Source organism: Miniopterus schreibersii (assembly GCF_964146895.1).
Source record: "Miniopterus schreibersii genome assembly, chromosome: 19".
In the NCBI taxonomy this organism is placed as follows: domain Eukaryota; kingdom Metazoa; phylum Chordata; class Mammalia; order Chiroptera; family Miniopteridae; genus Miniopterus; species Miniopterus schreibersii.
This window is the reverse complement of record NC_138119.1, coordinates 32,155,470-32,181,805: the sequence shown is the minus strand read 5'-3', so window position 1 is coordinate 32,181,805 and position 26,336 is coordinate 32,155,470. Positions and strand designations below refer to the sequence as shown.

At 50.1% G+C, this 26,336-nt stretch overlaps 1 protein-coding gene across 10 annotated transcripts in view; it reads right to left on the bottom strand.

Annotated features, from left to right (window-relative positions):
• Positions 1-26,336, bottom strand: part of PLEKHA6 (pleckstrin homology domain containing A6) — a 128,519-nt gene that overhangs the window by 36,011 nt on the left and 66,172 nt on the right. For 8 of the 10 annotated variants that reach the window (XM_081121815.1, XM_081121820.1, XM_081121822.1 and 5 more), the window contains exons 4-6: positions 3,194-3,274; positions 2,412-2,526; positions 71-175 (exon numbers count right to left, since the gene is read on the bottom strand). In XM_081121815.1, coding sequence (XP_080977941.1) covers positions 71-175; positions 2,412-2,526; positions 3,194-3,274 — 301 coding nt within the window. The other 2 variants (XM_081121821.1, XM_081121823.1) reach the window with 2 other exon arrangements.

Sequence of the window (26,336 nt, the reverse complement as noted above, 5' to 3'; positions counted from 1 at the left end):
CAGCGCTACAAGGAGGAAGCACTGGGCATGGGGGGGGGGGGGGGAGACAGAATGGCAGAGGGGGCCTCACCTGTTTGAAGAGCCAGCCCGCCTTGGTGACAGGTGCGTTGGGGTTCCGCTTCATGGAGTGTGAGCGCTTGCCAAAGGCAATGGCCTTGCGGGATGTCCGGGTGGCCTGCGGAGGCAGAGAGAGAAGCTGGCCTGGTGTCTTCCCTCTCCTGCTTGCTGTTCCACCAGCCAGGGGAGCAGCTGAACCTCTCTGGGCTTCTCCCGAGGCGCCCTCACACTGAGAGGCCCACGTGTGAATCTTGGGCCGGTTACTAACTCAAGAGCACAGCCTCTTAAGTCTTTGGCTCTTTGTCTTACCCCTAAAATGGGGCTCAAAATGATAACCTGCCTGTCTGACAGCGGTGGGCTCTTGGGGTTTTCTTGAGGAGAAAATAAAATTTTTCATTTCACTCCTGGCCTACCCTTCTTCTATCCTTACGCCCCACCGCTTTCACAATGCTTTCTGGGACCCACCAGCTGCCAGCAACTTGCCTGCACCACCGTCCTCAGTGTCCTGTTCATTCTCAAGTGCCCCACATGCCACGGAGCTGGGGACACCCGCGGGAGGGCCCCAGCTCCTCGCCGCCGCGTGGGCACTGCCCTCCTTCCACAGCCTGGCGCGACCTCCTTCCTGAAGCACCGCTGACCTCCCAGCTATTCGCCCGCCCACCCCTCGGTACTCCAGCCTCCTCGCCTCTCTGCCCCGGCTTCCAGCAGCACTCAGCCGCCTGCCTTCCCAGCCTCCGAGCTCTGCCAGATAAAATCCATACACCTGCGGATTGGAGCCACACAGGTTGGCTCTATGACCTCAGGTGACCTTTCAACACTATAGAGCAATATTTCATATGTGCCTTGTTGACCACTGTTCCTGTTCTCCGAACCTTGGGCATATTCTCAAACCCCCCAATGCCCTCTCCGCCCACCCAGCTCCTCTCAGCAGAAAACCCTGCGTCCTACTTCCCAGCAAAAGTTGAGGATGTCAGGTAGGAATGTTTTTAACTTCCTAGACACCCCCACCGCACCCTGCCAGCTTCAAATGCCTTTTTTCTGCAGCCTCAGGAAGAGCGCCCCTTTCCTATCCAGGCTAACAGCATCCCTGCATCTGATTCCCGTCCCCACAGAAACGTGACTCGCTGGCTGTCCCCTTTCTCCTGAACCGACCCACTGGCTCATTCCAATCTTGCTTCTAACATCTTGAAACAAAGCAAAATAAACAAAGAAAACGTACCTCCATGTTGCATATCTCCCAGCTTCCACCCTCTGCCCCTCATTTCCCTTAACGGCTGTTTCTTTAAAAGTGTTTTTGTGTGTTTTTTTAATATTTCAAATATTTTAGAAAAGTGGGGAATAAATCACCACTACGTGTTGGGTTTTTTCTCTAATAAAAAATGACAAATGGGGTGGAAACTCCCCTTGAGCCCCTCCCCAACCTCATTACCTTTCTTCCTCCCTACAGGCAACCACTCACCCAAAATTAGTGAGCCTGTCCATGGCTACATGCTTGTACTGCATACTTATCTATAAAAATGTGGCACTGCTTTTCATGTTTATACATTTTACATAAATGATATCTTTTTCATATTCTGCAGCTTGCTTTGCACTCAACATTAAGTTTTCAAGATTTATCCTTGTTAAGGCACACAGTCCTAGTCCCTTTACTTTTCAGAAAGTACTCCACTGCATACCCAGGCCAGCACCGATTGTCTAAATTCTTAGAAGAACTGTTTCTCTTCTTCAGTGGTTTTCTATCTCCCCTTTCACCGCCTCTTCAGCCCTCTCTGGTTTGTCTTCTACCCTCATCGCACCACTGGAACGACTCTAGTCAGGTGTCCAGTTACTGCAACATCGTTAAACCCCGTGGACGTTTTCTTCTGAGTAAGATCCCATCACGCGGACCTCCCTGCAACATGCTTCTCTGGGCGACTTCCTCCCGAGACCCTCTTCCTTCCTGCACCCTTTCTGAGCTCTCAACTGCCAAGTCCTTCATAAGCCAGTCTTCTTTTGCTATCCCCCTCGATCGGTGGTTCTCAATGAGGGTGGGGCATCTTTGGTCCACGGGGGCCATAGGACAATGTCTAGAGACATTTTTGGTTGTCACAGGGTGGGTGGTGCTGGCATCAAGTGGGTAGAGGCCACGGATGCTGCTCAACACCCCATAATGAGTAATCCCACACTGCAAAGAATTATCCAACACAAAATGCTAATAGCGCTGAGGCTGAGAACCCCTGGTCTAGATGTTGGTTTTCTAGAAGGTTCTGGCCTGAACACCTCGCCTGCTCTTTGGAGCCTGCAGGCACAGCTGGATGGGCTGATACGTTTCCTAGGATTCCTGACCGACAGCCTGCCTCAGAGGCTGGACTCACCCGGGCGCTGGGCCGCTCTGGAGGGACCTCGGACACCATGTTGTGGTTGGATATGTCACTGGTGGTGGTAGCCGGGCGTTTCCCACCTGCTTTATTGGACATGTCCAAGGCCGATCTGATTTCAAGTTGACCAGAAGAGAAGAAAGAGACTATTCAGAACCAAGAAACAATGGAAACCACCATCCCTTTCCCACCCTGCCACCCACTGTTCCAACATCAGCACAAAATTAGATCCCCTAAGTGCTATCAAGAGGTCATCTCAGCTACTCCTCAGCTTTTCTGAGACTTTATGCCAGTAATCTTGGGCTGTCTCTTCTTTCTTTCCTGTAAATTTATTTTAAAAACCTCAACCCTAGGACTCTGGAACTCCTTTCTCTTTTAATTTAAAAGACACAACAGCCCAGTGCATTATGAGAGTCATTTAATTACCTGTTTTCTTTCTTTCACTGAGTCGAGAAGCAGAGCGAGTAGAATTAGCATTTGGCTCTCACGGTTACATCAGGCTCCCTCACTGTCCCCTCAGAGGCCCCTGGCTGATATGCCCACCTCAGGCCTGGCTCACTCCCTTAGCTCAACCTGGGATCTGCTACAATTTGGGGAAAGTGGGCAAGAGGGTCAAGCCGGGGGGTCCTAGGAGCTTCCAGTCCTCAGAACTGAGGGGAGTGACCCTAAATCCCTTTGCTCCCCTTTCCCTCATTTCTTCCCCTTCCCTGCTGCCAAATGGTGGTGGGGTGGAGGGAGCCAAAGACAGAGAGGTCAGGCAGTGAGTGGGGCCGACCTACGTTTTCAGGTCAAATTTTTTGTTTTCTTCTGGGACCTGGCCAGTCACTGGGTGTAGAAACGTGTTCCGTCTTTCATTGTGGCTGCGGAGGCAAAAGAGAGAAGTCGGGGTCAAGATGAAGGAAGCAGAGGCACAGGCAAAGGACCAACAGGCCCTGGGCAGTGACAGGACCCGTGACCATGTGGGAGCCCGTCTCGGTCCTCTAGTGGGACCCTGAGGCCAGATGGGAGGCTGGGCCGTGGAGAAAGCAGCACAGTCGGGTGGGGCGTGGAAAAAGCCCCTTCACTAGCCAGTGTTAACTACTTACTGGAGACCCCTGAGGCTGGACATGGCCCCACCTAACCCTCCCAGTGGTGGTCCTGGACAGGCATGTGGGTGGGGCAGGGAGGGACAGGACGGTCCAGATTTCACGTGGGGTGTGTTCTCCCCTAGGGACAAAGCCTGCCAGTGCTCTACATAAAAACTGCTCACTCATTTCTGCTGAGAGAATCCTCTCATGACCTTGGACTCCTTCCTCTGCTGCTCTATGTGCCATCTCCGTAGGTGAAATGAGAGATCCAAAAACTCCACTCCTGAGCTTGGGGGGGGGGGGGCCCACCCCACCCTGCCCACCCACCCTCTAAGTCCAGGGTCTCCCATCTAAGTGCTACTGGATATCGCCGAGACCTCGGGAGCTGTCGGCAGTGAGGTTAAGAGCTGGCTCAGCAGTCAGATCTAATTAAGGGATGTGTGGCCCAGAAGTGGGGTGTTGTGAGGACAGCCTGCAGGAAGCAGGGGGCATGGACCAGGGGCGGGGTCTGTGCAGAGGCAGATGGGGAGCAACACTGTGGCAGCTCCTCTGGAAAGTCTTGTCGACTGAATGTCAGGCGGGTTCCCTGGTGGCTGTCTTAGGAGACGGGGGAGGAGCAGTAGATAGAGCTTGAAGGGGCTGGTACAGTGGGTCTAAGCCACAAAGGGCGGCCACTGGAGATGGGTTCTGCACACAGGGGACCACCTGGCAAGAAAGCTGCAGGAGATTCAAGCATGCAGCCAGTGAGGGGCTGGAGGAGTGCTAAGGTCCTCTTCACCCATCCCTCTTGAGAGACACTGTGGGAGCCCAGAGCAGGCTCAGGTCACCCCTGGACAGAGCCTGCTGAGGTTGTACTGAGGCTGTGGGTCCTAACACGGCTGGCCACGTTAGCCTCCCACAGCAGAGGGCCAGCTGGTCAGCCTGTGCCAGAGGAAAGAGATCTTAGCCTGGTCCCTTCAGGTGCATGAGAGAAGTAAAAGAACCTCTGGAGGCCCTTTTCAATAGCACTGAGACACATCCCAGCCCTTGGGCTGTTGAAAATAAAGATAATATCAAAAGGTATTTTTTCAGCTTCCAAAGCAGTCATGTTGAAATCAAATTCAAAGACGTGTAGTAGACAGAAGCACAGCAGGCGGTGGCTATAGCCTAAGGGGAAATCTGGGTTTTGCAGCCTGGGCTTGCTGGCCGGGACCCTAAGCCTGGCCATTGTCCACCTGGCCGGGGCTCTAACACTAGTATATTGATCACCTGCTCCCACTTCTCACACGCTCTTCCTCCCTCCCCGCCAGGTGCAACCAGGATGCTCTCTTCAATTAACAGCAGGGGACCTTTGCAAGGAAGGTTAGCGCTTTAGTCACCCTCAGCCCTGGCTCTGCCCCCACAGGGGTCCAGGAGACTGGCAGTCTGACAACTAAGGTCCTTGAGGTGCCAAGGTCTCTGCCTCTTCCCAGTGGCACAGAGCACCTGCCCCCCACCCCAGTCCCCTTCCGCTCTACATGTTCTGGTGCTAACTCTGCTACCTTCCCTGCAGGTACTAGTACACACACACACACACACACACACACGCGCGCGCGCGCACACAAGCGCACACACACGCAGGCACGCAAACAGTCTGCTGTCAGCTGGCACACTTCTTCCAGGGCACAGCAAGTTTCTCCCTGCCCCAGACTCTCCTACCCAGCAACCCCTACCAATGACGTCCTCTCTCCACCCTGGCACTACCAACTTCAAAATAGCTTCCTTCCCCTTGACAAGCACTGCAATGCAGCAACCACTGACCTAACCGCTCTCCCGCCTCCAGGTCAGGCGGGCAGACCCCACACTCTGAAGCCCCGGATCCAAGGAGTCGCCAACGCCGCCTGCTCTCACTTCGCTTGGCTTATGTCCATTGAAGATGATCCCTACCTGACCCGGCGATCAGCCCGAAACTTCAACATCTTTTTGGCAGCTCTGTCCCCGTCCGGCAGCCTCAGAGGACCTACCAGCCACCCTGCTCCTACCATCCCTCTGAGCAGTAAGTCCTTCAGTCCCGCGCAGGGCCCTGGCAGAGCTCCAGACACTGCCGGTCCCCCCTCCTCCTGGCTCTAGCAAGAGGGAAGGGGGAGGGTTCTCCCAGGTGGTGGGAAGGGTGCCCAGGTGCCCTAGGGGGCCTGAGGCTCCCCAGCATTCAGCCCGTCAGAGTGCTCCCGGCAGAGTGAGCGAGCAGGGGCTAATCCCCCCAGTCCAAGTCCCCCAGGAGAAAATGCTGCGGTGGAGACGGGCGTGCATGGAGCAGGTGTCAACTCCAGGTAGTCCGAGCTCACTGAGCTAAGGACGCGGAGCAGCCGGGCGGCTGGAGGAGTCGGGGGCTTGCATGCCCCTCGGCTCGGCAGAAACTCAGCCAGCCGACCTGCCGGGAAGACAGCCTCCCTGCCTCCGACTCCCAGCCCAGAATCACAGGCCCTGGGGCCGGAATCAACCTGCTTCCCAGAGACGCTGCTGATCATGTGGGCACAGGGTTAAGTGAAGCTCCGGATTCCTCTGCTATTGTTGCCACGCTGCCTGGAAGCCGAGGCTGATTACGTCTCCTCTCCTCTCCTCCCCGCCTGCCCAGCCTTCTTCTGTCTGGACAGGAGCAGAACGAGCGGAGCTCCTCTGCCAAGTCCCCCCACACACTCCCTTTCGGCCCAGCCCCAGCCCCAGCTCACTTGCCCTCTGCTGGGGCTAGTCCTGCTGAGGACGAGCCTGTGGGGCACACGGGCGCTGGTGCTGTGGAGCCAGAGCTGGTGGCAAGAACTGGCTTTGTGCTCGGAAGAGATCGAAGGCTCGTGAGGAAGAGGGCAGTAGACAGGGCTCAGGGGGGTCACCGTGTGTTTATTTCTGAAAATGTTCCCAGATGTGATATGATAAATTCCAGCTGTCAGCTGTCAGATCTGCTCAGGGGCAAGGAGATCTGCACTGTCGTTCATTCCCTGAACTCTCCAGACACCGAAGATGCTCAAATTTCCCCTCCGAATATCCTCCATGACTTAGGGTCCTGGGGCTGCAAGGGCCTCTGAAGGTCATCTCTTCCATCCCCCTACTTCCAGGCAAACCCGCTGGCCTGACAATCAACCTCCTTAAGTGCCTTTGTTGTTTGTAAAGGGTTCTAGCAAAGAAGGCTCCAGACCCACGCTGTCTTATACCGAGATGTTCTTTTTGATGCTGAATTTCAGTTCCTCTGGCTTTCAAGATTATTCCACTTTTGTCTTTGGATGATAGAATCCTTTCTGCCTAACATGGTTCCTTTTAGCAGCACCGGCCATTCTGTTGACATCATAGCCTGTTGTTGTGGCAATTCTGTGATGTCACAACAGACACTGAAAGGGAGGGGCTAATCTAATTGTTTGTACTGAGGCAAGAGCTCCGTCAGAGAACAATGCAATCAGTGAACAGAAAAGTAAATGGACATTATTATTTAACCCATGATGAAACAAGCTGGTCAGATACAGCCGGGGTCAACAGCTGCTGATATTTAAGCAACTAATATTACATTCAAAAGGCCAATATAATCAGACATTTAGAGGTACGTTTACAAATGCTTTGTCCTAATGACAAGAGGCTTCAGTTTCTAGGCGGCACCCTCTCCTGTCCAGTTTCCTGAGCCCTGCTATGGTTATGGAGAGCTGGGCCCTCTCCTGAGGCACACCTGAGGTCTCTGCCCATGCACAGTAGGAACTCAGTAAGTATTTGTTGAATGAATGAGCGACTGAATGACTGAACAAAAGAAACCCTTCATGTCTGAGTTAATTTTTATCCCCCTGCATTTGGAGTTTGACATTCTATTACCAAGGGTTTCCCTATCTCTGCTCCCTCTTAAAATTAATTACTTCCTCTCCATAAGAGAAGCTGCTTCTGCCCCCTCACCCCCTCACTCAGCTTCCCTGCCTGCTCCCCCTTGAATATATAGTTTGGCTTTGATCCATCTCCATTAGGAGGGGAAGAAAATTAAGCTCATCTGCACAGAAGGAGGGGGTGGAGGTGCATTGGGAAAATGAGTTTTCTTCCTGTAGAAGCAGAAAAATCCCCTTTCCTTTCAAGCTGAGCTCAGGGGCTTCCCACAGCCTTTGCTTAAGTTGCAAGTTGAATTACTTCTCCCATGCCCAGGGAATAGGAATGAAGGCTCAAGGGTTTGCCCTGCCTGTGGAGAGCTCTGAAATCCTTGGTTACGTCAGCGCATGGTGCACAGAATGCCTAGCTGGGGTTCTTTCCCTTCGCCACTAAATTGCCCAGAATGGCAGGTTTCCATTTCAGTCTAGACATCAGGGAGAACTTACCAGGTACAGAACATTAAAACAAGGTAACGGGAGAGGCGATCAGTTTCACCCACCTCTGCCCTTTCTTTTGGGACAACAAAGGGCCTCCATTTCTCAAGGGCAAATGGTTATGAACATATCTCCAAATGGACCCTGCAAATGCCACCAAGGAAAGGCAATGAAGCAGGTTTGGGGATGGAGGCAGGCGCATCTCTAACTTCCTGGGTTGCTCCTTAGGTGTTCACCTTGTCCACTGCACCTATAAAGGTGGCCCCAACGGCAGTGCCATCAGTGGGAAGAGAAATGGCAGAACCAGGCTTTCGATCCAAGATCCAACGGGAATTAGCATTTTGACTTGACTTCTTTGGCCCTTAGTTTTCTCTTGTGAAAATGAGACCCCTCCTAATCCTATAAAATAATTGCTATAAACTTTCAAAATGTTTTATGCATGAGATAGTGGTTATGATCATTTTGCTTAAAAACAAATAAAGAAATATGCCAGGTGCTGGATAGAAAATAACATCATGTGGTGTCAGGCTTTAGGAGGCTGGGCACCAGGGGCTGGGCATTCCAGAAGCACCAAGGCCAATAAACGACAAAGAAAAGAGGCAGATCCTTTCTGCTCTCCAGGCATTTGTCTCTCCATCTTGTTGGGGCGACTCTACAGTTCGAGACACACTCTCAGCCTGTAAGTCCTAGTGACAGCCTCACTGCAGAGGTAACTGTGTATTGGTTCCTTTCTAAATGCCCTCCCCCGGAACCAGCATCTATCAGGAGTGATACCTGGCACTACGCAGTCAAAAGCAGCAAATTCAGCCTGGATCTCCACGGCCCTTTGCAGGCATGCACGTTTGCACACACACACACACACACACACACACACTCCCCCAGGCTGGGCGCCTGGAGCTTCCACTGTGATAAATATTAAACAGCCAGAGAAAGACACTCAACTCCTTCCACCCCTGGGCCCCTCTTGGTTATCTGCCGTACACCAAGCTGCTTCATTTCCATAGCTCCTGAGAATCTGCTGACAGAGAATTAGCCCTGGACAGGCTCCCCATCCTGAGGACGCGTTGGCTTCTGGCGTTACAGCTCATTAGAGGGAGAGAGGACGGCGAGGTGAGTGGGAGGCAGGGCTGCCTAAGGCCCATCCCTCCCACTTCCTTCTTTCCCAAGCTAGCGAATTCCAAGCCAACACTGTCCACACTCCAGGGAAGACTTCTGCTGCCAACAGAGGAGGGGAAGGTGGAGAGAGGTTTGGCTTCTTCTCTCCCCCTCCCCCTCTGGATCTCATCATTATTTTCAAGGCACTTATCTGCTCCGGCATTCTGTCCCAATTAAAAACCAGCTAGGCTTACATTTCCAACAGCCCTGACGTGCCGGCTTCCCGGAGCTCCTCCAGTCATTCCCGGGAAAGCGCACTCCCCGGCCAACTTCTTCCTGCCAGAGTCCCTCTGTTCTCCTGACCGCTGCTGCACAGAGAGGAGGCCTAAGTGAGGCAGGCCCTGGTGGCACCTCCAGGCATTCGCAAGTGCGGAGCCCTCAAAAGACACGGCCTCTTTTCCTTTTGCTGCCTCCAGACCAAAACAGCGGCTCTGCAGGCTCTGGGGGCCCAGCTGCCAGCCTTGCACTTGCACTTGCACTTGCTCTCTTCCCCTCTCTGTCCTGGCTCCACCCCTCCCATGCCACAGTCATTTCCAAAATAGCAAGTAGAGGGTGTCCTCCCGCAAGCAGCTCACACCTCCCAAAATGCTAGGTGCTGCTCTTTCTTGCTTCACGCTGCTTGTGCTCACGCTCCCCTCCCCGCCCACATTTCCTTACCCACGATGGCCAGTCCTGGAACACAGGAAGGTCATCTTGAGCAGGGACCTCGGCTCAGACAGAAAGCACAAGGGTAGGCTCGGGAGCCGGCGGATGGAAATCACAAACCAGGGGCAGATCCAGGTTTCCTCCCTTCCATCCTATGCGGATGGCCCTCCCCGTTTCTCACTGTATCATCTCCTAACCCTGCCCTGGGCCTCTGTGTCCCTTTTATTTCAGTGATAGGAGAGAGGAAAGCCTAAGGCAGCAGGGTAAGCATGGGAGGGCCTGTGTACTCGTTAGTCAGGGTAACAGCTCATTGTGTGCATGTGTACGTGTGTCTACGTGTATATATGTGTCTGTGTCTATGTGTGTGCATGTGTGTCTATGTGTGTATGTGTGTGTTATGTATGATGCATGAGTGTATCTATGTGCATAGTGTGCATTGTGTAGTATGTGTCTAAATGTGTGTATGTATGTGAAGTATGTCTATGTGTGTAGTGTGTCTATGTCTGTGTAAATGTGTTCATGAGTGCTTCTGTGTGTAAAGTGTGTGTATGTATGCTAAATGTGATGTGTGTCTATGTGCTATAGTGTGTGTATGTGTCTAAGTGTGTACATGCCTATGTGCGTGTACATGTCTGTTGTGTATGCCTGTAAATTGTGTCTATGTGTGTAATATGTATGCACGTGTAGTGTATGTATATGTGTTGTTTGTTGTGTGTGTAGTACGTGTAAATGTAGACATATCTGTGTGTACATGTCTAATGTATGCATATGTGTCTGTGTGTAATGTGTGTGTAGTGTGTATATGTGTGTGTATGTGTGTGAATGGGGGCAATATGAATATCTCTCAGGGGAACTTCGTGGGGAATCTTCATGTTCATCTTCTACCCTAACTTGGACTGTCTCATCTTTAAACTGATTATTTTACTTAGATTTCCTTTGTCTTCTGAGAAATGAAGATGACCTGTGGGTACTCGGCATTTCCACGCCAGTTATTCAAATGCAGAATTTCTTCCTTATTGCCCAGGGCCGCCAGGCCCTCCCCGCCTCTGTGATCAAGATACGGCAGGGCCCTCGAGGACTCCAGGCCAGTGTCCTTCACGATGGCTACATTATTGAATGTCATTCCCGGGATAGCCATTCCTTAACTGTCTGAACACGATGTCCCTTCAAGTGGTAAAAACTGGTTCTGGGGCCCAGAAGGTGTCATGGGCAGGACGAAGGCATTTTCCCCTCACACGGCATCCCAACATGCAAAACTGGGCCAACCCAGCTCCCTGGGGCACCTCACACTCCTGTCCTTGTGCTTCTGTTTTGCTGCCTGCAAGGGGAAAGGGAAATGAAAGAGGGAGGCAGGGAGCTAGCTGCCTGGGGTTCCAGCTCGTGTTTTCCTCCTCTCAGCCCTCCTGAGCGGCCCCCAGCTAAGCCAGACAGAAAGAGGAAGGCGGCTCCAGTCCCCTCCCCTCAACCTCCAAGTTGCCTTCTCCTGACAGTCAGCCGCAGGGAGAGTCCTATGAGGTACTGGGGCAGGGCAATAATTAATTACCCCTCCTCCCCACGCTGAGCCCAGTCCCAACCCCCTACCCTTCAAAGGCTGAGGCAGCCCAGCTGTCCACTTCTGGGCCTGTGGAAGGTCATTCATTCCTAGCTCAGCAGATTTGCTTTTGGTGTCCCACAGAGAGCAGTGACCCCACCCGCAGGAAAGAATTTTACAAAGTAAGTGTTTGTATGAAGCTGGGCTGATGTCCCTCCTTCCACACCCTCAAAGGCTACAAATGTCTTCTTGGTTCCCAATCCAGCAACTTGTGAGGATCAAGCTGTTCTGTGCCTTAGTCTTCTCCTTTTAAGAATGAAACAATGGAGAAAAGGGAACCCTAGTACCCTGCTGGTGGGAATGCAGACTGGTGCAGCCACTACAGAAAGCAGTATGGAGTCTCCTCAAAAAATTAAAAATGGATCTGCCATTTGACCCAGTGACCCCACTTCTAGGAATATATCCTTAGAATCCTGAAACACTAATCAGAAAGAACTTATGCACCCCTATGTTCATAGCAGCACAATTTACAATAGCTAAGATCTGGAAACAGCACAAGTGCCCATCAGTAGATGGGTGGATAAAAAAGCTGTGGGACATTTACACCAGGGAATATTATGCAGCTGTAAAGAAGAAGGACCTCGCACCCTTTGGGACAGCATGGAGGGAACTGGAGAGTATTATGCTAAGTGAAATAAGCCAGGCAGAGAAGACAAGTACCACATGATCTCACTCATATGTGGAATCTAAAGAACATAATAAGCTGATAAGCAAAATAGACCCAGAAACATAGAAGTATGGAACAGACTGACAAATCTCAGAGGGAAGGCAGGGTGGGTGGGTGGGAAGAGATTAACCAAAGAACTTATATGTATATATGCATAACCCATGGCCACAGCACAGGCATTGGTCTGGGGAAGGCCTGGGGCGGGGCAGAAGGGGTCAGTGGGGGAAAGGGGGACACCTGTAATACTTTCAACAATAAAGATAAATTTTTTAAAAAAGAGCCCAGCCGAGCGTGGCTCAGAGGTTGAGCGTCGACCTAGGATCCAGGCGATCAGGGTTCGATTCCCGGTCAGGGCACATGCCTGGGTTGTGGGCTCGATCAATGACTCTCTCGTCATTGATGTTTCTGTCTCTTCCTCTCTCTGAAATCTTATTGATATAAAAAAAAAAAATGAAAAAAAAAATGAATGAAGCAATGGTAATAAGTGATGTCTTGTTTCCCACAAGACTGGACAGCAGAGGAGGAAAGCAGATAGTGCTGTGAGGGGCTACAGAGCTAAGAGGGGAACTAAACTCATGGATGGGCTCTCTGGTCCTTGCAAGGGGAGGAAGACAAGGCCCAGTTTAGGTCAGGGGAGCTGAGGTCCACAAGATGAAGTGCTGTCTCCTGGGTTGCCCCAGTCCCTTCTAGCTGCCCAACCTGAGCTCTTTGTCTCCAGGAAAGAAAAGGAAGAGAGCTTCATAGTCCAGGGTGATTCCAGCTCCACAGCCTGCTGGGAGGACACAGGGATGAAAGCCACAGAACCCTCTCACTCGTAACCCCTGTGGGCATAGGTCTGGGGACTGGGTGATGCAGGTGGGAGTTCTGTCTAGATACAGAGGTGTGGAGGGACAGCCACATCCACGCTGCGTACAGCCCAGCCTTCTCTGTCACTTCCTTGGCCAGCACCTCACACACAGCAGGGCCTGAATGACTGTCTGTCGGAGTGGCTATAGAGGCAGGCCTGGTCTGACCACAGCGGGGGGAGGGGACATGTGCCATTCTGCTCTGTGATGCTGAATTGTGAGTGAGAGAGGCAGGAGAGCTCAGCCTCAAATTTCTCTCCCCAGATCCCATGGGCAGGTTCTCCATCTGCTCCATGGCCCCTCCTCTCCCTGCTCCCTCCCTACTGGCCAGCCAGACTCTGATAAGAGTCTACAAGGCAGAGGATTTGCCTGGGGAAGAAGAAAGCAATAAATCAATGGGAGTGGGAGAGCAGGAGCCTGGGTGACTACTTCTGGAGGAAGGAGCCTTCACCTCGGGGTTGCATGGGGTGGGGGTGCAGAGGCAGGTGGGGTGGCAGCAAAGCTCTAGGGTAGAGTTGCTCCTGGGGGCACAGGGAGAGTCTGCCCCTGTGGCCCCAGGGAGGCTCAGCTGCTTGTCCTTCCTAGACTGGGAGTAACAGGCCAGAGGGGACACACATGGATTGTGGGAAATTCTGAGCATCTCCTTTGCCAGGAGTGAGGAGACTGGAACTTCCCGTGTACTTGGGGAGCTTGCCAAGGGCTCTGGGGCAGAGTAATGTATTGGACTGATGTCTGCTGTAGGGAGGATCCAGTACAAGGGCCACCAGTGGAACCAGCCAGAAAACAGCTATGCCTGGGAGAGGCGTCAGTGTCCTCTCCCTCTGAGGACTGAGGACAATCATCATGAGCTCCTCTGACATCTCAGAGCAGAAAAGTAAGATTTGGAAGGGAAAGGATTCGAAGGACATTGGTAGAAAGCTGTCTGATGAAGACAAAGAATGGACTGCGAGTGGATTCTCCTTAAGGGAAGGGGAGAGGCAGGGCTCCCAGAGTCCGGAGTCTCTGCAGCTGCCCAGTAATGATCTTTTATCTCCCTGGGTCTCAGTTTCTGCATCTGTAACATGAAGTGATACCTGAGTTGCTGGGGGGACTAAAGGGCACACTGAAAGCATCTAGGACAGCAACTTTCAACCTTTTCATCTCATAGCACACGTAAACGAATTACTGAACTTCTGTGGCACACCAAAAAATATATTTTTTGCCAATGTAATAAAAAAAAAAGATATAGCTTTCATTGATTTACCAAATAGCAATAATAGTAATTACCTACTCTCTGCTCCAAAGTGACTTTTTGAAAAATCAGGTGCCTATACTTGTATATAAGGATTTCTGCTACCAAGAATTAACCAATAAGATGCACCCTTATTATGTAATGTAACCAATAAGATGCAGCTCTGTTACATGACCTATATATTTATGGTTCAAGACGGGCCTTCATACTCGAGGTCTATTGTTATGTTGGCTGTTGTCATTTTTTGGCCATTTTTTTAATTTGACAATCTAAGGGAAAAGAGGTCTGTGTCCCTGACTAATGGGTATTGCATGTTTTAGAAATTCTATGGCTCATCGGTTGAAAATTGCTAATCTAGGAGAATGTTTGACACTTAATAGTTGCTCAGTAAGTGGCTGATGTTACAATCTGTGCCATCCAATTTAGCAGCCATTAGTCATATGTAGCTGTTTATACTTAATTCATTAAAATTAAATAGAATTAAAATCCAGTTCCTCAGTCATGCCAGCCACATTTCAATAGCCACAGTGGCTACCACATTGGACAGAGCAGTTGTAGTGCACTCCACATGTAGCACAGTCTATTCAACGGTGCTGGGCTAGATGTCTCGAAGCCACTTTCCAGTTCTAATATTTTGGGACTCTGTGAACTACTTAACTCCCAACTAGTTTGCCCTTCCACCAGCTGTGTGCTACGTGCCCTTATAGTCTTCAGTTAAACCAAAAAGAAAAAGGAATCTGCTGCCAACAATAACAAAAACATTAAAATGTAAAATCAAAAGGTACATTTCAAAGTCCAATTAAAATTAATTTGAATAATCCATCATTTTAAAATAGTATATGTATTTTTTAAATTTTTTTTAAAGGGAAAGTTTCCCCAATTTATTTATTTAATGTATCTTTTTTTATTGATTTCAGACAGAGGAAGGGAGGAGGAGAGAGAGAGTTGAAACATCAATGATTAGAGAGTCGTCATTGATCAGCTGCGAGCCCGCAACCCGGGCATGTGCCCTGGGGAGTCGAACTGCGATCTCCTGGATCCTAGGTCGATGCTCAACCGCTGAGCCACGCCCGGCCAGGCTAAAATAGTATATGTATTAAGACTCCCCTCCAGAGTTTTAAAATATTGTTACTAACAGCCATAGTGGGGGGAAGACGGGGGTGAGGGAAGGTTATAGTGCAGCTCGAGGCCGTGGGGAGAGGGGACATGAAAAAGCTGAAAGAGTTCAGGAGAAAAAGTCAAGAGACACAGGGGACGTGTTCCTCCTTCCTGCCCTCCTTTTTTTCTTGGATTGGTCAACTTCCAGCACAGGCTGGAGGTGGGAAGAGGAAAGAAGTGGTCTGTAGGGCCTTTTGGTCCAGAGCAGGACCAGCCAGCACGGGGAAGAGAGCGAGGAGCTGCCACCAAGGACAGCAGGCTTAGGACTCCTCCTGCCCCTGCCCGGTCCCCGCCCCAGCACCCACTCAGACCTGGATGGAACCTGTGCTAATGGCACATGAAGCAGGTGCCAGAGTGTGTTCATGGCCAACTGTGGCTTAGAGAAGGCAGCGAGGGTCTCAGAAGAGTGAAAGAGGCACCTCCAGGCTACCCAAGCCTGGAACACAGACAAAGAATGGCTCTGGGAGGAAGGAAAAAGGGAGGAGGAAGAAAAAAAGGGGGAGGAAGGAAAAAGGGGGGAGGAAGGAAAAGGGGGGGGAGAAAGGAAATAGGGGACACTGCTGCTCCCTCCCTCGTCCCCTTGCCATGCAGTAGCCTTGAAGGAAGAGGGGCTGTGACAAGGAGGAACAGAATGCTTTGGGAGGTCACTAGAGAGGAAGACAGGGAAGGGGATGCTGTGCTGCCTGGGCCAGGACAGAGCCAGTCTTGGGAAGTGACACCTGAGTAACAGGTGAATCTGCCTACACCTGTTGGAGCATATGAACAACTATCCTGCTGCTGCAGCTTCTGCCTGGGCCTGGGAATAGCCCGCGCTACATAATTCACAGGGCCCAGTGCAAAACGAAAACGCAGGGCCCCTTGCAAATTAAAAATCGCGGGATGGGAACAGCAGAGCCGTACACCAAGCCCTTCTGAGCACGCGGGCGACTGCGCCCCCGGAGCCCCCCTGGCTGGGAGCTCCAGTTCCTCTGTGCGCTGTGCCTGGGAGGCTGGTCCACTTGCGGCTAATTCTCAGCACAAGGCAGAGCAGGACCAGTGGCCCCACTCCTCTCCCAGTCTCTGCCTCCGCCTCTTGCTTGGCTCACATGCCCAGAAACTCGGCTGTTTTGCTCTTGCCCTGGGCTCTCGGGGCTGGCACCTCCCCCTGACTCTGCCTGGTTTCTGTTTGCCGGAGGGCAGTCCAGCCAGAGAAAGCACCAGGAAAAGCCAGCCACCTGGGTGGGTTTGCCCTATCTCTCAAATCTGCCCTCAAGACGGGCACAGGGAGCACTCTGTCCCTACCCCACAGATGCCTCCAGGGCCGCCTAAGGTCACTATTATTTCACCCAAACCTTTTTCCTCCCAAGAAAGAGACAGAGGACAAAAGGGCCCCGGTTAGAGGGGTAAAGTCAACATTTCTGCTTTGGCGACTAATCAGGCTCCTTTTTTGTCACATGCACGTGCGAGTACACACGCAGACATCGGCGAAGAAGAGTCCGTCTGATCCATGCCCAGCACCAGAGCCAAGAGGCTCTTGCCCACGCTCCCTGCACGCGTCCGACTTGTCATGAGAAGGTGCCAGAGTTGAAGAGCACAAGTGTGCTGGAGGTTGAGGGGCTGAGGGCCCTAAACGGAAAGTTAAGGAAAGCGGACAACACACACCTGCACTGGAAAGACTGGCACCCTTTCTTCCTAGATTTCAATTTTGCTCCCAAATGACAACTTTGTCTTCTTAACGAGTTATCAGTTCTCCCCCAGCTCTCTGCACTGCCCCCCCCCCACTGTGTCTCCCTTCCACTTCTCCACACCTAATAAAAGGGGTGAAAGGCAAGACAGTCAGTCTCCCCCGCCTGTGCCCTCTGCCATCCTCGGGTGGCCGGTCCCAGGATGTCGCCCTCGGGAGGCCGTGGCGCTTCTGCCTGGAGCTCGGAGACAATGGCTCAGAGAGGGAGGAAGAGCAGCAGCTGCAGCTTTGTGTGCAGGGTGGCGACACAAAACCATTGTCTCGCATCCGAGCAGACAATGGTTTGTAACTCTGGCTTCTGTGCCAAGTAGTTCACCCCTCGGACTAAAACAGTCCCGAAGGTTTCCTTCTAATAAGCAGGATGATACAGAATCTGGCCCCAAGCTGCGGATCTGTATCCGCTTATAACAAAAGCCGGCTCCAGCTGAAGAAATGGGTATCTCTTGTGTTCCCTCACCTGTCCCAGAGCCACCCAAACATGCAGTGGACAGACCACCAACCGCTCACTCACCGGAGCTCGGCTGCTGTCCCCTCTGCTCTCGCCTGACTCCTTTCACACTCAGGAACAGGAGAAAGGCTTCCCTTTAATACTCACCAGGTCCCTGGTGGGTAACAATCATTAACAGCCACACATGCTGACTGGCCTTAACCCCTTCAGCGCTGGGTTGTCTCCAGCTGGCCGGTGGGCTGCGGTCCCCTCTTCCCAGGCCCGAGGAAGTGGCGACTGCCACCTTGGCGCCATGCACCTGAGCAATGCGCTGCCTCCCACGTGCAGAGGGAGCCTCTGGTCCCACCCCGCCTCCCCGCCTGATTGGAGCACACTCACAACCTGAGGCGCTTGGCTCTGGCACGGTGCCCAATTGGATGAGCCCACATTATGAAATATTTGCTTCATGGGCCAATCGAGGAGCTGCGATCTGGGGGAGGGAATGATATTTTATTTATTCCTGGTGGAGGGAGAACAGACAAAGGTAGTCATAGCATTGCCAGGTCCAGGAGGCAGGCTTCAGGCTGGTGGAAGCACCTCTGTCCAGGTCCAGGGCACAGTCAGCAGTTTTAGCTCCTGGCTGTTTAGCTAGAGGTTTTTTGCCTTAAAAACTGTCCGCCTCAGTTTGGAGAATGAAACTAGGAATTGCAATTGAACGAAAGAAAGGAGACATCTCAACAGGCAAAGGATTTCCCAGTTCTGCATAAACTACATGGCCACAGGTGGTCTTCATATTCCAAAGTAGCAGAAATCATTTTTACAGTCTTTGCAGGATGCATATGAAAGGTGAGCAGGAATGGGTAGACACAGACCCCCTCTTCAGCCCTTTAAAAATAGGCAGCTGATTTGCGGAAATCGAAATTCTACATAAAGGTATCTACATGTAGGATGTATGCAAATCTATGCAGATATGTGCAAATGAGTAGCTCCAGGCTCTTCGGAATAAGTCCTTGCCAGGATTTTTCTAGTTTGAGCAAAAAATCAGGTAGTTTCCAAACCCTATATGAGAGCATCTCACTAGAGCATAAAGATATCAGTAGAGAGAGCATTAAGAGCTCAATAAACAGATTTATTGAACATTTACTACATATAAAGCCTTTAAGAGCAGTCTAGTAGAGATTTTAAGCCATGATCATAAATATGGTAGGATATATAGGAGAGTGGAAATGCCCTCACTCTTAACACCCACAATTCATTCTCTCTTCACCTTTCAGGTCTCAATGGATGACTGGGCTGCTCCACTTCTGGCCGGCCTGGGTCTAGTCGCTGGCACCTTCTCCTTATCACTGCTGGTTCCTGTTTGTCTATCAGCAGTCCAGCCACTGTGGCTCAGGACCTGGGCTTAAACCAGGCAGGGGCCTTATCTTATCTCCTGGGTGCCTCCCCAGTGGCGGATGGCGGGTTGGTCCTGGTCTCTTAAAGGGGCTGTGCTACGTTGCCACCTGTTTCATTCACCTTCCAGTATACACCCCAAACCTAGGGAGCACTGCCCGTGGAGGGTCAGATTCGCCATACCACCCCTCTTCTGGCACACTTTACAGCCACAGCTGACTGCAGGGTTGCTAATGGAATGCGTTATTGACTTAAAACAGGGAAAGGTGCTGATGTTTACATGCCATTTTAAAGGCTTCTCAGATCATGCAAATGCCCTGCACCTCAGTCTTCCCAGGCTCCTGCTCTGTTAAATTACATTTTTAAAAGAGGATCAGGACACAAAGTCCATACTTTAAAAAATCAGTTGTGTATGAAAAATTTAAAAACCACTTACAATAACTTAAAATACATGACATACGGATAAATTTGACAAAAGATACGCAAAACCTATACACTGAAAACTATAAAACATTGCTAAGAGAAGTTAAATAGAATCCAAATAAAAGTATATGCTGCTTGCATGGGCCAGAAGGCTCAATATTGTTAAGATATCAATCTCCCCATACTTTCCTATGCAGTTATCATAATCCCAAACAAAAATCCAAGCAGATTCTTTGTAAAAATTCACAAGCTGATTCTGAAATTTATACGGAAATTCAAAGGACCTAGAATAAGCAAAACTTTGAAAAAGAAGAATAAAGTTGGAAGGTAGACTACCTGACTTCAAGACTCATTATAAAGCTACAGTAACCAAGACAAGGTGGTATTGGCATAAAGACAGATGTACAGATAAATGGCTTAACTAGTGCCACCCCAATAAATTCAAATTAAAACATAGATAAATGGAACGGAAGAGTCCAACAATAAACCATGCCTATGTAGTCAATTGATTTTCAACAAAGGTGTAAAGGCAATTCAGTGGGGGGATGACAGCCCCTTCAATACAGGGTGCAGGAAAACCTGGCGAGCCATGTACCAAAACAAAACAAAAAAACCCTGACCCTACTACCATTCAAAAATTAACTCAAAATGAACTAAGATCTAAATGTAAGAGCTAAAACTAGAAAAAAACAGGAGAAACAGCTTAGTGACTTTGGGTTTGGCGAAGATTTTTTTAATTTGACACAAAATGCACCAACGATAAAGAAACATCAATAAGCTGAACTTCACTACAGTAAAAAACTTTGTTCTTCAAAAGACACGGTTACAAAAGTGAAAAGGTAAGCCGTAAACTGAGAGAAAAGATTTGCAGAACATATAACTGGCATCAGACTTTTATGCAGCATAGAAAGAACTATTACACTTAATATTAAGATGGCAAAAAACACAATAAAAATGGGCAAAAGATTTAAACAGACATTCTGCCAAAGAAGATATACAATGTCAAATAAAGGGCATAAAAAGATACTCAACATCATCAGTCACTAGGGAAATGCAAATGCAAATGCGGTAACACCACACACCCTAGGAGAGCTCAACTGAAGCCCGACAGTACCAAGGGTTGACACAAAAATAGATGACCTGGAACTCAGATGCACCTGGCAACAATGTAGATGGTACATCTGCTTTGGCAATTTCTTAAAAAGTTAAACATACAGTTACCAAGCAAGCCATTGATTCTCCTGGGTTTGTACCCGAAAGAAATGAAAGCACACGTCCGCACAGAGATCGTACACAAACGTTCATACCGCACAGAGATCGTACACAAATGTTCATAGTGACTGCTCTGGAAGACCCCAAACTGTAAACACCCAAATATTCATGAAAAGATGAGTACAACGTATGTGTCACATCCATACAAGAGAATCTGCCTTAGCAATAAAAAGAAATGAATTATTAATCTACACAACATGGATATGTTTCAAAATACTATGCTTAGTGAAAGAAGCCAGACTGTCCACCAATACTAGTGTACAGTGTATGATTCCACTATACAAAATTCTAAATAAATGCAAACTAATCTATAGTGACAGAAAGCAGATCAGAAGTTGCATGGGAATGGGGTGGATAGAGGAATTTCAAAGAGGCAGGAAGAAACTTTGGGGACTGATGCATATATGTGCATTATCTTAATTACGGTTATAGTTTCACAAAACACATCAAAATTTACCCTTAATAAAAGTATAAAAAAGAAAAAAAAAAGGCTTCAATGGAGACACTAAAAAAAATACACACAACTACTCTTGGACTCACCCATTACGTTTTTACACTGTGATGGAATGCGGATGAGTGGGTGGGGGATGGAAAGGGATCCCAGCTTTTCCTGTGACCTGTTTTAGTCTGACAGAAATGCTGATTAAAGGCAGGAATGGATGGCCCTGAATCAGCCAGGACTTCTCTCATTGATTTAGGTCAAGTAATGTGGCAGACCTCAATATGGCCTTTATAAAAACAAAGGACTGTAAAACCCTTTACATTCACAAATAACTCTCATCATTATCTCATTTGACTCTTTCATGGTCCTACGAGGTAGGCAGGAAAATATTAACACTTTCATTTTACAAAAAAACCAAAAACAAATCTGAAGCTTAAAAAGGAAGATAACCCAGCTCCCACCTGGGAGGCAAGGCTGAATCCTAGTTGGTCCACACATCTTTGCTGCTACCTCATGACCTGCCCCTGCAGCCTGGCTGACACCCCTCCTGGTGTCCCTCCGCCCTGGCTTCGTCCCAGAGCCATGGGGAGCATGGACCTATACTGTGGTGCTCACCCAGCCCTGGGTGGATGCTCTCTGACAGCGGCCAGTAACAGACCTGGAAGGGGCTCCCGGGGGTGGACACATCTAGGGTCAGAATAGGTTCAACAAAGGGGAGCGATGCAATGTTAAGACAGGGAAGACTGGTGGACGTGAGGGGATCTGAGGATCTAATTAGATCACACATTTGATGAGAAAAGAGGGGGGGAAATCCAATCAAACACCACTCCCAAGGCAGGAAGTCTGGTGGGTGTGGAAGCAGCTGGAAGCTGTTAGAGGCTCCAGGCCAGAGCCCGGGCTGGCTCCAGGCCTCGGTATCCCTGCTCTCCCTCCCGTTCTCTCTGTCCCCCGTCCTCCCTCCTCCTCCTCTGGCCGGGGTGCAGGAACAGTGCTGGCTGGGAGCCCCGCCTCTCTCCCCCTTGATCTGAGGACAGGATGATGGGAAGAGGGAGAAAACTCACCCTGCGAAAACTCAGTAGTCAAGGTTAATAATATTTTAATGCCGAAATTTTTAAATAAACATTAATGCAAAAAAATCTGTGATGAATGAAATATTTTCAATAAAGACGGGATCAGTATTACTGAATTTCCCTTTTGCTTGAGGCTCCTCCATGGCTTTGGAGTGGCACTGGTACTGATCCCATCTTTATTGAAAATGTTGGTATTTTGTTCTTCATAAAATTTTTGCACTTTTGAATTTTTTAAAATACTGCATTAAAATAATGTGGCCGACCTGAATATGGTCTTTATGAAAACAAAGGATTATTTGTTCTATGACAGAAGGGGAAATATCAAGTGAAACTCTTTACAGTTCGCAAAGCACTCTCATCATTATCTCATTTGACTCTTTTATGGTCCTATGAGGTACACAGGAAAATGTTATTTATCTCGATTACTGAGGTTTTTTGTTTTTGGTTTGTTTTTAAAGAACAGTTTACTGAGTTTTAGGGAGAGAGGGAGGGGGAAGAGAGAAACATCGATCGGCTGCCTCTTGCATACCCCCTGCCAGGGATGGAGCCTAAACCCAGGCCTGTGCCCTGACTGGGAATCGAACCAATAACCTTGTGGCGCACAGGATGAGACCCACCCAACGGAGCCATGCTTAAATTTTTTGACATTCTCTTAAATTCTGAGCCTGAGGAGAGTGCCTCAATCACCTTACCCTGGTGAATCTAGGGGTGGGGGTGGGGGGGAGATGGGGAGACTGGACAAGGCGCAGAAAGGACTAGGGAGCGCCCTGCACTCTTCAAACACCCACAGAGCAGGGATAACAAAGAAAGGCTGAGAAACTTCCAGTTTTAAGGGGAGGTAGATACATGTCCTGGATTAAATTCTAACAACATTAGTAGGGCAACTGGTGAAATTTAAATGTGGACTGCATAGTACGTAAAAGTTTTGTATTAATGTTAGAGCTCCTGAATTTGTTAATTGAACTGTGATTATGCAAGAGAATATCCTTGTTTTTAAAAGGGAAAAAAAAAAAAAAGATGAAGACAGCCTGGTGGGTGACAGCTGCCTGAGAGCTACAGTAAACCAAGAGGGGACAGTAGAAAGTGGCAATGGCAGAAATCTTGTCCCAGAGACTGGGTCTTGGAGGGCTGACTGGGCATTTTTCTCCTCCCAAAATAATTAATCTTGAATTCCCAAATCACTCCTCACCCTCCCCAGGAAGATTTGACGTGGCATAGGAAAAACAAGGAAATTAACAGTTGCCTAAACCATGACACCAGCAAATCCTCTGCTTAGCCCCCAGAGACAGGTACCGCCTGCCCGGGGCTGGTGCAGGAGGAGCTGAGGCCGGGTCAGCAGCCGAGGCTGCAGTTAGGAGGTGGGCGAGCTGGGGCTGGCGCCCAGGGCAGTCCACGGGCAGCTCTCTCCCCACTTCGTGTTCATTGTGCAAATCGAAATTCCCTTCTCATGCATCATCCTACAAGCTAATCTTTTAGTTTATTTTTACTAACTTGAATCTGCATTGGCCTTGAGATTTTTTGGCTCTAGAGTCAGACTGCCCCAGTTTAAATCCTGGCTCCACCAGTTACTACCTAAGGGGCTTTGGGTGAGCGACTTAATCTCCCTGGGCTTTCATTCCCCCATCTGTAAAAAACGTTAATATTAAGAACCTACTTCATGGGTTTTTTCATGAAGGATTAAATGAGATTATACAGCCCTGCTGGCGTGGTTCAGTGGTTCAGGAGATCACGGTTCGATTCTCGGTCAGGGGACATGCCCAGGTTGTGGGCTCGATCCCCAGCAGGGGGCATGCAGGGGGCAGCTGATCAATGATGACTCTCTCATCACTGATGTTTCTTTCTCTCTCTCTTTCCCTTCCTCTCTCTGAAATCAATAAAAATATATTTAATAAATAAATAAGATTATACAAGCAAAGATTTTAAGAGCGGTCCTGGCACCCAGTAAATGGTCAATAAATGCCAGTAATAATCACTATCTGCCTCTGCCTTGGACTGGCCACTCATCGGAAGCAATGGCCTGATAGTGACTGTAAATCCCCTCAGCACTTTGACAAGTGAAGATGGATGCCTAACTGCTCCTAAAGAAGCCATCCATCAAGGTGGCACCTAGCGATTCCGGAACCCAGTTTGCAATGCCGTTACGCCACCACCCACTTCCTTTTCCTGAGGCATCAGAATAATTGACACCTGAGGAGCTCAGGGAGGGCTGCCCCTAGCACACTGCGACCTGGAGGTGAATTTTTTTTCTGTCTTATCACACTTGGAACTTGCAAAGCAAGTCAGTTCTAGGGGTGACATCACCGGGCAGAGGAGTTAACTGAGAAGACTCAAGTTCTAGTGCATACGCTGTACCCACCCAACTGTACATAGCATGAGCAAGTGCTTGCCCTTGGGGCCCACTGGACATGAGACAGGGGTTCACCTTGCCCCTAGAGTCAGTGAGGGGACAAAAGAGGCCACAGAGTCCTGAGTAGTTCAGGTTCTTTGGGAAAGCCCCTCTCTAAGGCTAATTTCCCACCTGGAGCCCTCTGCCCGTTTCAGAGGTTTGGGTTGATCTGGGGAGGACCCGAGGCATGAGAAAGTGAAAAACCCAGCAGGTTATGTGTAGGGTGCTGAGGAGCAGGCCAAGGGCAGGGTGGTGAGAGGCCAACAGCGGTCAGATTTAGCCAAGGTGGTCCCTCTGCAACAAAGGCAGAGCCGGGGCAGGGCGATTTTCTATCTATAAAGAGAAACCCCGGAAGCCCCCAACCACACACAGGCATGACACAGGGCGATTTTTTATCTATAAAGAAACCCCAGAAGCCCCCAGCCACACGCAGGCGTGAGAAGACACCAGGGGAGTGTGGAGGAAAGGGCTGCTGAAGTGGTGGGGAGGGGAGGAGGGAGGGGGAGGGATGCTGGTGCATGCAGATGCAGGGGCAGAGCCAGGTTGTGTGGGGCCTGCAGCTTACACAATTTGGGGCGTCCTCATTAAAAAAAAGACTGCAAGTATAAGTTAGATAGGGCCCTGGAAGGCCAGTGCAGGTGAAGGAGCCTTAAGCTGAGCTGTATCACCTCACGGGAAGTCAGCCCCCACACCTGCCAGTGTCCCACTGGCACCTGTCTGAGCCCCTGCCCCTGCCTCAGTGCTGTCTCTCTTCCCCTTTACACACTGCTTTGCCGACCTGATTTGTTTTTATGGCAGAGAGCATGAATTGGAGCCCCCACCCCTTGGAATTACATTCCTCCCCCCCTCACTGCAAGGGGTATTTGCATTTTGCACTGATCCCCCACCCCCTCTAATGCCCTGCATCATCACCATCACCACCAGGGCCCAGTCTCCTCCACCCCATGAACTCTGCTGTGGGCAGCCCCACCTTCACCAAAGGGCACTGCAGGAGCCTCCAAGCTGCCAGAAGGGGTGAAACAGCAGTTCCCCCAGCCGCCTGGCCCCCTGCATTCCAGCCCTGCGCCCAGAGTTTGACCTTCTCTGTGCTGGCTGCAAATGTGCTCTGTTACAGAAATAGCCCAGCTCCTGGGCCCCTGCAGGCCCTCCTCTCCTCCTTTCAGAGACACCCCCACCTCCCAGGCTCCAGGGGAGTCAGGCAGGATCAGAGGGAAGCACTTGGTTCTTCATTCCTCTCCCACACACCCCTGGCAGAGCAGAGCGAAGCGGGCCTGCCTCCCCCTCCTCCCAGCCCCAGACCTTCTGTTCCATGTCTGCCATTACACTGGACACAGGTAAGAGGTTTGGCGAAATAAGGCGAAATAAGATAAAGGGGTACAGCTCCATGAAGAGATTATACAACTGACCCCTTAAGTTGTCTCTGCTCTGCTCTGCTCTGCTCTGAAACAAACCCCTGTCTTCATGCAAGGGGGTGATTTTATAGTCACTAATTGGATCATAACCTGAACAAGAAGGTGGGCATGGTTGTCCTCATGAGCCCAAGTCGAAATGAGGGACAATGGATTCAATTATGTTATGAATAACTGAGTTCACAAACGGTGATGAGCTTTTGGGTGTTGACTCCCTAGTGTCTGACGGAACAATTACATCTTGTAGGAAGGACTTTACTAAAAGGATAGAATTTTACCAGTGGGCACGACAGGGGCCCGAATGGCCTTCAGGGTTCAGGTCTCATGCCTTTTCTACCCACAGGGAGTGGCGATGACCCCACAGCCATGCTCTGGGCTCCTTCAGTCACACTGCCTGCTACCTGCCAGGTCTTGTCCATCCCCATGGCCAGGCAAGAAAAGAACTGAATCGGGAGGTTAGGGGTGTATAAACTCCAAGAAGGGCTAATGTTATGATAGATGGAAAGTACCCACCCCTTTCTAGAAACTGCCCTCACCAATGCTCACAGTTACAGTGGAAACAGCCATGTTCTTCAAGCCGGACAGCTCTCTTGGTTATGGGGGTGGCCACCTGGTCCCTGCTCAGCCAAACCCCTTGCCTGGGATGAGAACTGGGATTGAGAGAGAAAAGAGGTCCCTCCTCTCCAGGTGACATGCACACAGGGAGCTGCCAGAGGCATCTTCCCTACTCTGTAGA